Source organism: Grammomys surdaster, unplaced genomic scaffold (assembly GCF_004785775.1).
Source record: "Grammomys surdaster isolate TR1022 unplaced genomic scaffold, NIH_TR_1.0 273, whole genome shotgun sequence".
Lineage (NCBI taxonomy): Eukaryota > Metazoa > Chordata > Mammalia > Rodentia > Muridae > Grammomys > Grammomys surdaster.
The window spans coordinates 269,632-283,555 of NW_021604714.1; the positions used below are offsets into that span (position 1 = coordinate 269,632).

The 13,924-nt window shown below is 48.2% G+C and overlaps 1 protein-coding gene across 1 annotated transcript in view; it reads left to right on the forward strand.

Moving 5' to 3' along the window:
• Sh3rf3 (SH3 domain containing ring finger 3) overlaps positions 1–13,924 on the forward strand; it is a 292,047-nt gene that overhangs the window by 232,685 nt on the left and 45,438 nt on the right. The window contains exon 6 of the mRNA XM_028776852.1: positions 9,823–9,993. Within this exon, the coding sequence (XP_028632685.1) occupies positions 9,823–9,993 (171 nt within the window). The remainder of the gene's footprint in view (positions 1–9,822; positions 9,994–13,924) is intronic.

The following is a 13,924-nucleotide window of genomic DNA, read 5'->3' on the forward strand; positions in this document are numbered from 1 at the left end:
AGTGAGCTCAGTGTCTTGAATGGATGCTTTAAGGCGGACTGGATGGACTTGGCAGACACAGGAATAAGGACAGACAGTTCCATCAGTCTAGGCGAGCCAGTGGGACAGTCAGACTCTGTATGGTGCAGAATGTAATACATTGGGGGAAGATGTTTCTGGACAAAACAATTTGCCTAGTTCAAAACGTTTCCCAAAATCACCTTAACCACCCAGGTACATTTCTGCGTCACTCATTTGGCCAACTTCAGATGTTAGACTTCAGAATGGATAAGAAAGTTCTGAACACCTTCTTTTTAACTTGCTCACCTTCATGCTTAACCAACCCAATAAAGGAAATCTGAAATGTATACACTTTTTTCCTGGCTTCCAAAGAAAACCAAATTAATAAGCTATATTCCAGATTAGTGTTCAGGTTAAACTTCACATTTGCAGCAGGACTAGATGTCAGGTACAGTTAGCCCTGCCCTATTTGTAGGTTCAGCTATCCTTTAAATCAACCAAGCATTCATGGGTAGAAAATACTCAATGAGAAATTCCAGAAAGTTCCTCATAGCAAAGCTTGGATTTTTCATGCCATGTGTATAGAGTGATATGCAGATGTTGTGTTCAGTATTGTGCCATTGAAAGATAAAGGATAGAGAAGGGTGGCAAACATTATATGCAAGTATTGAGCTGCTCTTTATCTGGGATATAAGCATCTATAGATTTAGGTGCACTGGGTATCCTGGGATCCTGTGGGTGCTTACCATGTTTGGCCATGTTCGTGATCTGCTACTGTAGTCCCATTACAAGCCAGAGGCCAAGAGAAGTGAGAAGTCTGGAGAGAACTAGATGCAAGGCAGCACCCCCGAGGAAGTGGGGGGGGGCTCTTGTCTACAGGAGATGGCTCTGGTACAATTCTTCAAATGAGAAGCAGGACACAAACTAGTGATGAGCCTAGGCTCATTTTTGTATTCTCACAGCTAGGTGACTGCCTAAGCCCAGGGCTCTCAACAGCTACCTACATTTCCTTGAAAATCAAGACAATCCTGTTCCTGGGTATGGGAGGCTCCCAATTCTTATGTTGGACCAGCTACCAGAAATGACTTCTATGTCTTTTAAGACCTGGGAGTCAGGAGACATCCAAATACATTCTTGGGGTCTCAGTTGTAGATACTAAACAAAAAGGGTCTTCTTCCTTCCTAGCCCTCTACTACAGAGACAGAGTCACTAGGTTCTGCAACATGGCCTTTCCTTACTCCCTACCTCACCCCAGGTCATACTGTCACTATTTAGCTTGAGACACAGAGAGATTGTAAGAATGTGCATCCATGGCTGCCTACGGAGCAGCCAGAACATGCTTACAAATGCCACACATGTTGCAACAACATACGTGGCCCAATTTGAAAACCTGATTGTTGACATTGTATTTTGTATGTTACTAAACAGAAGATGAGTTTACTGAGCAGGTGTGTGTAGCCTGACCAATCCAGACTTTCTGATCCAGTTCCATAACTGACTGTTCTTCCCGTCACGGTAGCTGTAAGTCATGTTCAAGACTAAATCTGAACATGAGAGAATTTATATTTACAAAAACAACTGCAGCAGCAGTGTACCAGGTGTGTCCAGCATTTATGATGTTTGGAACTCCAGACAAGGGCCCAGAAGAAGCTAGTGTGTGGATCATTGATGAAACAGCTCCAACGGATCCTACTGCGATTGCTTTTCCTAGAAAGACTTGATTAAGCATCCGTTCGCTTTACATAGGGCAACCAACAAACCAAAGGAACAATCTTGCCTAAGTCAGGATTAGTGAACAAATAGTTTATTGGACTTAGAGGTGCATGAGCAAGGGATTACTCACAGGAGTGGGGTGTGGGTTGCTCCCCTCAAAGAACTCCACCATCAGAAAGTTTTACCCCAACAAGAATGATGAACTCCTCCCAAGCTGCTTGAGTGGGCCTCTTTCAGTTAACTTTCTACTGAGTGTATACTCTAGCATTTCCTTGAACCCACAAGTCTTTGATCCAGACTTACAGATAAGGAGGAACAGGAGGGAGGAGGTGGTTGGACCTCAGGTGAGGGTCTAATGACCTTCTCACCCCCTCCTCCTTTAAGGGGCTGCCAGTGGACTTTTCTTTACAGTGGTTTCCTGCAGTTACCAGCTGCTATGGTCAAGATGGTAATGGCTGTGTTATGGACAGAGGACAGTGTTCCCAATAGACTCTGCTCCATAGCCCTTGTGGCTTAAAAGTCTAAGCCCTGCTGACAAAGCCTGACTTTAAGTCAGACCATTGGTTGGTGACAGGTTGTTGCCTTTATAGAAAAGGTTCATGGCAGGTTCCTCAGGATCTGGCACACAAGAAGGTTCTTACTCTGCACAAGCAGTGCATGAAGTCATCACTCCTTGGAAGAGACAGAAACTCACCCCCACACCTTCCCCCCCCCTTGCTATTCTGTAATTATCTCTAACTCCTTAGCTTAAACGTCTTTCATCTGGCCAGTCTGCCAGCCATACATAATTCCAGGAACACATGACTGTCCAGGTCAGAGTCCAGCCCTCTTAAGGGTCCAAAGGTGACGAGAACACACATGAATGAGGTAGCCCTATGTTCATGAGAAGTACCTCCATTTCTCCATGGATGTTTTCAAGCCAGAGGTGAAGGACCGAAGAGGTAGAGCATGCACAGGGGCCAGCATGTGGCCGAGCAGCTCTGATTTGGTGGAGGCTGGGAGGAAGACAACAGAAGTACTGAGATATCCCATCCAGCCGCCCAGTGTGAGGCATCTCACTTGCACAGTCCCACTGGCTATGGACTAGAGAGGGAAGCAATCTGATAGGATTCACCTGGGTGTGGGGTACTTGCCTCCTCCAGCACCAGCTTGCCAGCCCGTGCTGAGGACAGTCTTAACTCCTAGAAGAGTGCCGTCAATACAGAGGAAAGAACTTAGTCACTGGGGTCCGATCAATACCTGTCAGCAAAGCCGAATACTGCCTATGGCAGGTGGCTCCCCAGATACCACTGGGGATACCTTGAGGAATCCAGAAAAGGGGAGGAAGAAGAGAACCTCTCATTTGGGCCAGGAAAAGGAAGCTCGAATAGACAGAAGCCAGTAGTTCTGGGTAGATACTGGGTCTCTGAATCAAGTGGTTAATGATGGTCACATGAGCTGTGTTTTGCATGGCAAGGGAGAGCCACTTGTCCTGATGGTCAAAGGCCATTAATCCATCCTCAAGAATATGAGCTCTGTGTTCTGGGATCCCAAGACAGACTGATGAAGAAACCGTGTCCAACTCAAGAAAAGACGTTATCTACCTCAGACTCTTAAAACAGCCAGCTATGCAGTGGACTGCCATTGTAACAACAGAACCTACTGATGTCAGCTAAGGCTGCGTTGGTCTAGGACAGTGGTTCTCAACATGTAGGTCACGACCCCTTTGGGAGTCACCTATGATCATTGGAAAACACGTATTTTCATTACAATTCATAACTAGCAAAATTACCATTTCAAAGTAGCAATGAGAATAGTTTTTATAGTTGAAGGGGGAGGGGAGAGGTCACCAAAAACATGGGGAACTGTATTAAAGGGACGCAGTATTGGGAAAGTTGAGGACCACTGAGCTACAGAAATGTGAACCCCTGGGTATTGTTCCATGGAAGTCTCATAGAGGCCAGTTTCCAGGTCAGCTTTGGCAACAGTGGGCAGCACCACGCTGGCCCCTCCCTGCCTACAGCTTTAGTTAACCAGGCTGATGTGCCCACAGTTGAGTGTAGCACCTGTGTACATAAGGCCAGTAACCTCTTTACCTCTCAGGGCCAGAGCCTGCACAGTCCTTCCACAGGACTCAGCTTCCCTGTGCAGTCTCACTCTACATCCTTGCTGCCCCACTTTGTGTAGAGGGAGCGCCTGCACAGGTTTTGTCCACCATCTGAGGCTCCTAGTCTTCCTGGTACCCATCCTTTGACCACAATAGTTGATAGGAGGGCACACATCTCCACGTCCTGTACCTGGGAGGCTCTAACAAGGAAAAGAGTAGACCCTAGACCCCTTGCAGGAGCAACGGGAACAAATCTTTCACTCAGGATTGGAGAAATGTGAGCAGCCGACATCTGGAGAAGGAATGTGAAATGCATAGAGGCCCCAGAAAAGTCTGATTCATGATTAGAGCCGAAGGGAAATGTTCAGACAGCCACAAGCTGAGAGCTTGCTGAAGACGCATGTGATGGGCCAGCAGAGCATGTGCGGATGAGTTACACATGGACACACAGTGCCACACCTAGTCATCACAGCCTGTCCAGCCTGAGCTCTGCCTTGGGACACCAGGCACAGAAGTTAGAGCTGACACTCAGCCTCTAACAGTAGGCCCAACCGCACAGCAGGAGTTACTTTTCCTTGGCTAGCCCCTCAGGAGGCACCTTTCCTAACTAGCACGAAAGCCACATACAGGACATGGGGTAGTAGTGCGCCAGTCTTTCCTGTAGTCGCCTCTTTGGTGTCAGCCTTTATGCATTTGAATTTGAACATGATGGTGGCTTGGCTGCTCTGGATATGAGGGCGGGGGTTGAAGGGAGCAGAGATTGCCTTGAGGGCTCTATGAAGGCCTATGTCAAGTTTCTAAAGTCTGCTGAGGCAGGTGAAAAGTGAGAGTCAGGACCGTAAGGACCATGCCATCCACAAGGACACTCGGGTATCCCCAGGTTCTATGCCAGATTCTGAGCACATGTGCACTATGAAGGATATCCACCTGCATAGACCAGACAGGGCAACTGAGTGATGCAGACCAGTAATAGCAACCACTATGGCTGTCACTAGGAATCTGGAAGTGAGCACTGCAGGGAGTGGACTGCTTAGACTCCCCAGGGCTGGTCCAGTCTGATGGAGATCGCTAGAACTATTGTCTATGTATACATTGTGTTGTATGTTCCATGGATGCTTTCTGATCCATAGGGAAAGCAGAAACTCAGTAGCACATTCCCCCTGCAGCCAGCATCCCACTGCGTAAGTGCATGCTAGATACACAGGCACCTCGCACAGGAAGTCACCTAGCATAGCCATCCGCTTTTGTAGCTCCTCTGAGACACCCAGAGAGCAAAAAGGAGAAAAGATAATTTTTTTACAATGAGTTTCTGGGAAGAGCATAGCGCAGTGTAGGTCCAGCTCCAGAGAGAGCAATGAAGTTTGATTCACCTGCCAGTGCTCACTTATAGGCTGGATATGGAAGACTGGGTCCTAGAGAGGGTCCCATGAAGCAAAGCACCTTTACAAGAAAGATGGAAAGGTCAAGGGGCTGGAGAGATGGCTCAGAGGAACTAAGTTTGGCTTCCAGCACCCACTGGAAGTTTTGGGTGGTTCAAACCTTGCCTGTACTCCAGCACCAGGAGACTCCGACACCTCTGGTCTCTGCAAACACAGTGCTCGTGCACACACACACACACTTAAAAGTCATTTAAAAACCCTTTAAAAGACTAAAAGGCTAATCATGTCAGTGCCCTGCTACACTCTCAATGGCACTCCCCTACGCAGTGAACCTTGTAGGCCTGCACAGGGATGACAAGTGTCCTCTCTGACTCCAGAGCCAAGCCTACCCCATGCTGTGCTCTCCCAGGATTGAGAGAGACTCTCACAGTGTCTGGCCCCATCCTTGGGCCATACTACACTGTCACGGGCCTGTCCTTGACTCTGAACATGTTGGAACAGTGGCAAATTCTCAGACCTTTCCAACCTCAGTTTCTCCGGGGTGAAATACTAAGGCCCATATGGAACGTATGTAAGTCTGTGTGTCTAGCACACAGCAAACACTGGGTCCCTGCCCTCTTCCCCTGTGTGTCTAGGGGAAGATAGACACAGCAAACACCGGGTCCCTGCTCTCTTCCTTTACCCATGACCTTACGGTGAGGCCATATTTCTGCGGGACGGACACCTGATAAGTCCTCAGAGCCAGAGCTGGTGGCTGTATAATGAGAGGTGAAATATGCTGCTCCTCAGGTCAGTAACGCCTGGAAAGGACACATCTCTCCAGCCCGGCATCAGCACCTCAGCGCTGTCCCTATCACTGAGCATGCAATACATTTTCTTGGGCATCCCACTCCTAAGAAGAGAGGACACCCTATGTGCCGAGGCATGCTTAATGCAGCATTAAGCACAAATCTGAGAACCGAAACGATGGGTCTCTTGGCAGCTTCTGTACTGAAGACAGGGAGTCGGCATTGAGCCGGGTCTCTGTTGCATGGTGGTGCCTGCAGGCTCAGAGCCAGGTAGGCAAACAGGACAGCAGGAGTGCAGCCAGGTTCACCTTTTAGTTTTCCCTTCTCTTGCCCTTTTCATCTCACTAGGAGCCACACCTGGGTTTTAGGGAAACACGGACTGTTGAAAGAGTCCTTCTCAAATTTTAAAAGCCTTAAGATGACTTGAAGCCACTAATAAGACACCTTCAGTTTCAATGTTTGTAGGAAACGATGCGAACTCCCGTTTTACGCTGAGACCCAAGTGCAGAACCCTTGTCCCACTAAGTCATATAGGGATCCTAAATTTCTGAGTTAAAGATAATCCCCAAAAGGAAATGGCATTCAGCTGTTTGACAGCTGCTCCTCTGAGGCCCCGAGAAGGACTGCCAGACCCTTCTGAGGGGGGTGGGTATGTATCACAGCTGCTCACGATTTGCAATGCAGTAAGCGACGTCCCCCATATAAGAAATGTGACCTGAATACCATTCACCGTGCTCAGACTTGAACAGCCACAGGGCTTCTGGACTCTTGTCCAGGGTGGCTCTCTACTCAGCAGGTAAGTGACTAGAAAGAGCTCCATCCTGGTGCAGGAAGCAGCGGTGCAGTGTGGAGTGGAGATGTCTTCCTTGACCACCGCTCTGCACTCTAACGTATGCAAAAGCTCACCACGAAACATACATGTGCAGAGAAATCTCAATGGTAGGTAGACTCCAAACCAGGACTCCATTTGTTGAGACTATATTAAACGCCTGGTCCTGAGGAGATAGCATTGAACCATCATTTAAAACTCTCCTCTTACTGGAACACACTGTGTGGTAGGTAAGGGATAGAAGCTACAGACAGACATTGGTAAGATAGTCCTGAGGCAGGAGCCTGGGTGATGTTTTCCCTGAACCCCAGGAACACTTCCCCTGGCAAGGTTTGCTTCTCCCCTTCCAGGCCCCTTTGCAAACAGGTCCTCTGCACATGGACACAGCCCCCTCATGGGTGAGCATGACCTAAGGTCATCAGCAGCTGCATCCTGCTAAGAGAGTTCTCCGTGCCAAGAGAACACAGCTGCTCAAATTCCCTCAGACAATAAAGGAATTAGGAAAGAAGGCCAAGAGAAAAGTGAGGGAAAAGAAAACTGAAACCCTTCTCCAGGCAAGCTCACAGTCTGAGAGCCTTTGCGTATGGAATAACCTGTGTGCAAAAGCATTTCCTGACACATGCAAACAAAACCTATGGCGAGGCCTGCAGCAGTACCTAGGGATTGTGATGCACTTTTCACAGAGACATTTCATGTCCAGTGGCTTGAGACCATTGTGTGTGTGTGTGTGTGCGCGCGCGCGCACAGCACAGAGCCCTGGGAGTCCATGCTCTATGCAGGTGTACCCAACAGACTGCCAGATATTTGGGCCAGCCAGCAGACACTGTTCTCTTGCTAAGAGCAGGTTCTGGGGCCACAGGTCACCTCTGTACCCACTAAACCCTGCTCGACACTAGCAAGGAAACAAATAGCTACCAAGCCTTTTTCAGTAGGGAATAGTGGCCTGGACTCTGCTCCACTGCGGGCAGTTGGTGAGCCACTGGGCCAGTTCCCTGTTACCACCAAGGGCATAGGTAAACCTGGTGGGGTTGGAGCTGTCTAGAAAACCACACAGCCCCAAGGAGCCATCAGTTGCCCCTCTTAGCGTTGTGCTGTGGCCACAGTCAGAAACTGATCTGATCTTATAAAGGGACTGAAGGAGGGCTGTTTAACCAGTATTTGTGCTTCACACTTCCTTAACAGCAGGTTCCCATAATGTGTCATTCCTGTTTTCTCCCTCAGCACCTGTTATGAAATTACTCGTGTGTGTGTGTGTATAGCACATCTAAGTCTTGGCATACGTCTCAATTAGGGTTACTATTCCTGTGCTAAAAACTCCATGACCAAAAGCAACTTGGGGAAGAAAGGGATTTTTTTTTTACTCACAATTCATCAAAAGCAAGCGGAGGCAGGAACATGCAGGGGCGCTGCTTACTGGCTTGCTCAGCCTGCTTTCCTATAGAACCCAGGACCACCTGCCCAGGGGTGGCACCACCCACAGTGGGCTACCTCTTATCTGGCACTAAGAAAATACCCTACAGCCTGATCACATGGAGGCATTTTTTTCTATCCAGGCTCCTTCCTTTCAGATAACTCCAGCTTGTGTTGACATGAAACAAGCCAGCACAGTGCATACATGCAGTCCTCATGTGTCTTACCTGTTGGTAACATTTCCCCTCTGGCTCTTAAAGACAAGGATCATACCCTGGTTTTCTCTTCTGTCACATAGGCACAGGGTGGACATGGGATCTCCATGTCCCTGGGGAGGAGGGTCCTCTCCTGATGACTGCTTGCCCTCAGGTGCCCAGGGCTTCGCAGACATTGCTGTTTGGCTTTTCACGAAGTGAACCACACACTTGGCTTTTATCCTATGAGTGCAGGCATATAAACAGGATGCTAAGGCCTGAGTAGAACCAGCAGTCCTGCCGCTTAGCAGGTTCCAGAAGGAGGGAGGATGTGATTGGAAGGCAGGGAAACCTTTGGTATCCATAGGACTCTGATTTTGTTCTGGACTTTTCCGCGGGGCCTCTGTCCATCCATGAATTCTAGTGAGCCATACTGTTTCCATTTCCTGTGAAATCCCTTCCCAGAGTCAGGAGAGTGCTGGAGGAAATCTGGAAATCAAGCAGGCCCCAGATAGTGTCCTAAAGGAGCTTCTAGGAACCTGCAGCACCAGGACAGGAGCAGCAGTGCCCTGGAGCCCACATCTTGGTTCACAGTTCTAGAGATGGCTCTTCTGGCCTCTTCTGTAGAACTAATGGACAGAACTGGATCTTCTAAGTGAATAGGTGATGTGCAGGTTCCTCTAACAGTCAAGCCCAGCTGTTCCCTAGAACCCGGAAGGAAATAAGACCCTCTGCCATGTTATTCTTCACTTCGAGGAAGAGAGTATGTCTCTAAAAGGGCTGAAGTCTCTTCAGCCTTGTCTGCAAATGAGGCTTACAAGAAAGGAGGCATGAAGTAATTAGTAAGAGTGTGAGTATCACTCCAGCGAGGCTTCTCTTTCCAGAAGGGAGCTTGGAGGATTCTCTTCAAGCTCAGGCTAACCAGAAAACCAGGCCCAGCTAGACTGGAACAGCCCAGGCCCAGCTAGCTTACTCAACTATCCCTATTATTCCTCTTGCTCAGATACCAGACTGTGGAAAGCACAGAGAAAAGGAAAAAAAAAATCGCAATGTCCAGAGACCAGGCTGAGGACACAGTGTGAAGTGTCCTGGAGACTAGGCACCATAGTGCCTCATTGAATTTCTTCCTTTCTGTGACAAAATAAAAATCTCCTCACTCTGCCCATGTCTGGCCATTCCGTGGGCCACAGTGACATGCCCATCACCAATCCACGAGCACTAGGAACACGCCTCTTTCTCCCTCTACCTCATGTGTTTGTGGCAAGATTGAGTCAGATAAAGGGTACGTGAGCTCTGAATGACAGCTCCCTGCAGATAGCAAGTCTGTAGGTTGGGGTTCGTCTAAAGATGAGCTCCATCTGCCCTGTGCCACCTCTGCCATTGCTGATGTCCACTGAGCCTTGCCCTCGTCCTCTGTCCACAGGTACCTGGCTCTCTATGCATACAAGCCCCAGAAGAATGACGAGCTCGAACTACGCAAGGGTGAGATGTACCGAGTGCTCGAGAAGTGCCAGGATGGCTGGTTCAAGGGGGCCTCGCTAAAAACCGGCGTCTCGGGGGTATTCCCCGGGAACTACGTCACACCTGTCTCCAGGTGAGGGCCCAGCAACCTGAACAAGGGGAATTCAGCCCAGAGGCCACACTACAGGCTACTCCCTGGTTACTCTCAGTCCTGAGGCAGTGGAGACGTTTGACTTCCTCTGAGGAGTGACTCCTCTGCTAAGCTTGGTTTGCAGCTGAACGGGGATGGGAAAGTCATCAGCAAGATCTTCAAGACATGTGCTTGTAACCAAGGCCAGTGTGTGTGCGCATGTGTATGCAGTGTGGGGGGGATGTTATCAAGTACGCATGCTCATATAGGTACTTGTACATGTATGTGTATGCAGTGAGCATGGGGCAGGGACATGCTTATAGTATTGTTATGCTATATGTATAAGCATGAAAATGTGCATCCTCCACACTGGTTTGTGTATGCACATGTACCCAATGTATGCATGTATGTAGAGTTTGATATGTATATAGTATGTGATATGCATATGAGTGTGTGTACATGTATGTCTACATGTGTGTGCATAATATAGGTATAATGGACATGTGCAGTATAGGCATAGCATGTATGTATGCATTTGTATCATGTGAGCATAGCAGGTACACATGTATGATATACGTACATCACATATGTATTTGTGGTATGAGCACAACATACATACATAAAACACACATAAAGGAAAGCAATACATGCCTTAAAGTAACAACTGCTAATAACTGATAGCATTATGAGTAACTTCTTCTTAAATATCTCCTCCTTGTACTTTGTAGCGTCTTTACAAATCTCAATTACATAATCTTTATAAAATAAAAAGAACAATTTAAAAAATTCACTGACGGGGAAGCCCAGGGTTGTGGAACTTTCCATTGTGCTGTGAGGTCCACGGCCTGGCTGTGTGACACTCACAGGAGCCCCTTAAAACAGCTGACGTCAACACTAGCAGCCATGTAAGCAAACCATTTTAAGTGTCTTTGGAAGAAGATGCTGAAGACGTTACATCTTCTTGTCTTGTGTCAGTTGCCATACTCCTGCCTATGCAGGTGGCTTGAGAAAGTGCCCCGAGGACACACATACTGTTGGCATTGCAGCTTAGGTCACATGGATAGTCTGCAGCTGAGGCTTCATGGAGGATCCCAGAAGCCTGAGGAGAAGCCCTGTCCTGAGGTCTCGGAGGTTAGAGAGACAAGGAAGGCGTGCAGTGCCAGACCCTTCCCTCAGGCAACCTTCAGGAGAAAGGGGTGTGAAGAGCAAGCTTCTGGGCCTTCAGGAAACTCACATACACTAAATCACACTAGTCATACCCCCTGGACGGGGGAGAGGCTGCTTAAGATGTCTGCTCCCTGCAAGCCTCTTGGGATCTCTTTACTAACATGGAGCAACTTGACCAGTGGTTTTGACGTGTTCCTACTGAATACAGGCAAAGCCCCCTGCCTGAGGTCCTCAGAGGGTTCTAGAGGGAACTTCAGCAGCTGGAGTGGCTCCTCTCGCACACACCAAATGTGTCCTCACCTCATCTGCTTCCTAGTGAAACTTGCCATCTCTTTTGGGAACTGGGTCTTAAGTCTGCTTTCTATCCTGACTAAAGCCTGTGAGTGCTGCTCCTTATGGGTATTAAATAAACGTGCAGAGGCTGCTGGCCCTTGACATAGCAGCCATTTCTGGTTTTGTACGCTGGCCTCATTGCATGCCATTTATATATACGAGGTACTCAGGACATGCAGGTTGAACAAATCCATGAAATCTGGTAGTTCTAATTAAACACTCTTGATAGGACTGTCCACATCTTTCCAGAACTTTGCTGTGGGAAGACCGAACTGGAATGAAACTGGAACTCTTTGGGTGACCCGGATCACTTCACCCCATGAGTTTCCCACTTCCCTTGACCCCCACTGTCTTCAACTGGATGTTTTGTCTTGTTTTGCTTTTAAAGAAACAGCTCAGAGCCAAGGAGGTGAAAGAGCAGACATCTCTGGCAGATCTATCTCTGGTGTCTGTGGAACTGGGAAGGCACTGGTGTCCTCTGCAGGTCCTCAAGAGAAGGAGTTGCCAGGAGCCCCCACAATCAGTATCTCAGAGGCCTGAACTTCTTAACTGGGAAGAACACAGTGTAGAAAGGATGGCTTCCACCTTATTCATAGAAGCAGAGGGCTGATCCCCATACTCTGTCCAAGACCAATACCATCTCTTACCCTCACTGCAAATTAGAAAACTGCCCAAACCACCCAGCAGAAACCTCAGGACAAGTGTCAGAGGGACAGACAGCAGAATGTCTGGCTTCTATGTGTGACCAACAAAGAGCTCTGAGCCGAGAGGTACACACGAAAGCTGCTGTTATAGAGCTCTCACCTACAAAGGACATTGGAGGCCGTTCTTTCTTGTTATGTGTTTGGGGTCTGTTTGTTTACTTGTTTTACAAAGCAAGAAAGAGGAAGGAAGGAAAGGAAGGAAGGAAGGAAGGAAGGAAGGAAGGAAGGAAGGAAGGAAGGAAGGAAGGAAGGAAACAACAGATAAGAGCAGAAAGCAAGCCAGCCTGGTCTTGGGTGCTAAGCTCTTACAGGTGTGAGCATGTAGTAAGAAAACACAGGCTGGTTGGAGCAGGCCTGGTCAGACTGATGCCTTTGAGAGGAAGGAGCCCCCAGCTGCCACAGTGGTACATGCGCAGTGGTTACCCTCAGCCTTGTTAATATTGCCTTGCAAATGCAAGGCCCATACTTTGAAGCCCATCTATTTGGCTTTGTAAACAAAATTAAATCTTTTTTTCCTTTCCCTTTCTCTCAGGAATGACGACTGAGACTAATTATTAAATGCCTAGGCCATATCCTTTGGCTCATTCCCTGACTAGTTCATAACTTTTTAACCCATTTGAAATAGTCTATGCCTTCCACATAGTTTACCTCTCTTTTAGTCCTGGCCCCCTTCTTCTGTAGCGTCTCCTCACATCTGTCTGAGTCTCTCTTGAATCCTCCCTCAGCATCTCTCTTTATTCTGCCCTGAGTTCAGCTACCTACTGCTTTATCTCCATCTCCCTGGCTCTCTTGAATCTCTCTTTTATCCTCTCACTCTCTCCCAGAATCCTCTCTCTTCCTGTCAGTGTCCCACCTCCTATTTCCTGCTCATTGGCCATTGGCTTTTTGATTGACAGGTGATGCCTATAAGATATTCTTCCTACACGGTTTATAAAGACTGAGCATGGGGTTACATCCGTGGTTATTTAAGATGCATGATGGAGACTGGCCCATTGGCAGGGCCACTCATTCAGTGGAGGCAAGTTTCAGAATAGCTCTGAGGCTGAGGAAGGACCACGGTGTCGGTGACCTTCTTTCTGGAAGGCCCTTTTTCCACATAGCTGCTACACCGACACCCCTCTGATTTCCGTGGTTCTCTTCCCTTCGGAAGTCCCCACCCAAGCCCCAGTGGGGAGATAAGAATACCTTGCCCAGAAAAGGTAGGCAGTGGGGGAACTACTATCTCCCATCATGCTCTCCTCTTCTCCTACCATGTCTTCCCCGACACAAAAGAGAAATTTCTATAGGAATGGGGATTTTAATCTTCCAGCACATTTAATCCCCCTTAACACAACCCATAGAAGCTTACGAGTCCCAGACGCCATCCTCAGTGCCAAGAAAAATGCATGCATAGACAAAAGTCATTCCCAAGGCTGCTGTGCTCATCCTATGCAGAGTGGCTTCATCCAGGAGCTTTAGGGAGGAAGCATCTGTCTCGGGTAGAAAGCTGGAAGTGCCTGATGGCTTCAGGGAGCAATGGTGTTGCTGCCTGTGCCTTTATGTGGTGGCTTAAAGAAAGAAAATGGAGGGAGGGGTCTGGGAGGAGCCAACATCATGTCCCACCATGTTCCAGAAGTATCAGTCTTGTGAGACCTAACAGAGTCCACCATGCTTTCTAGTAGTGTTTAGAAGCACATAGCTCTTGGTTAGGAAAAACCAAGCACAACCAAGACTACCCTGCTGCTCAACTC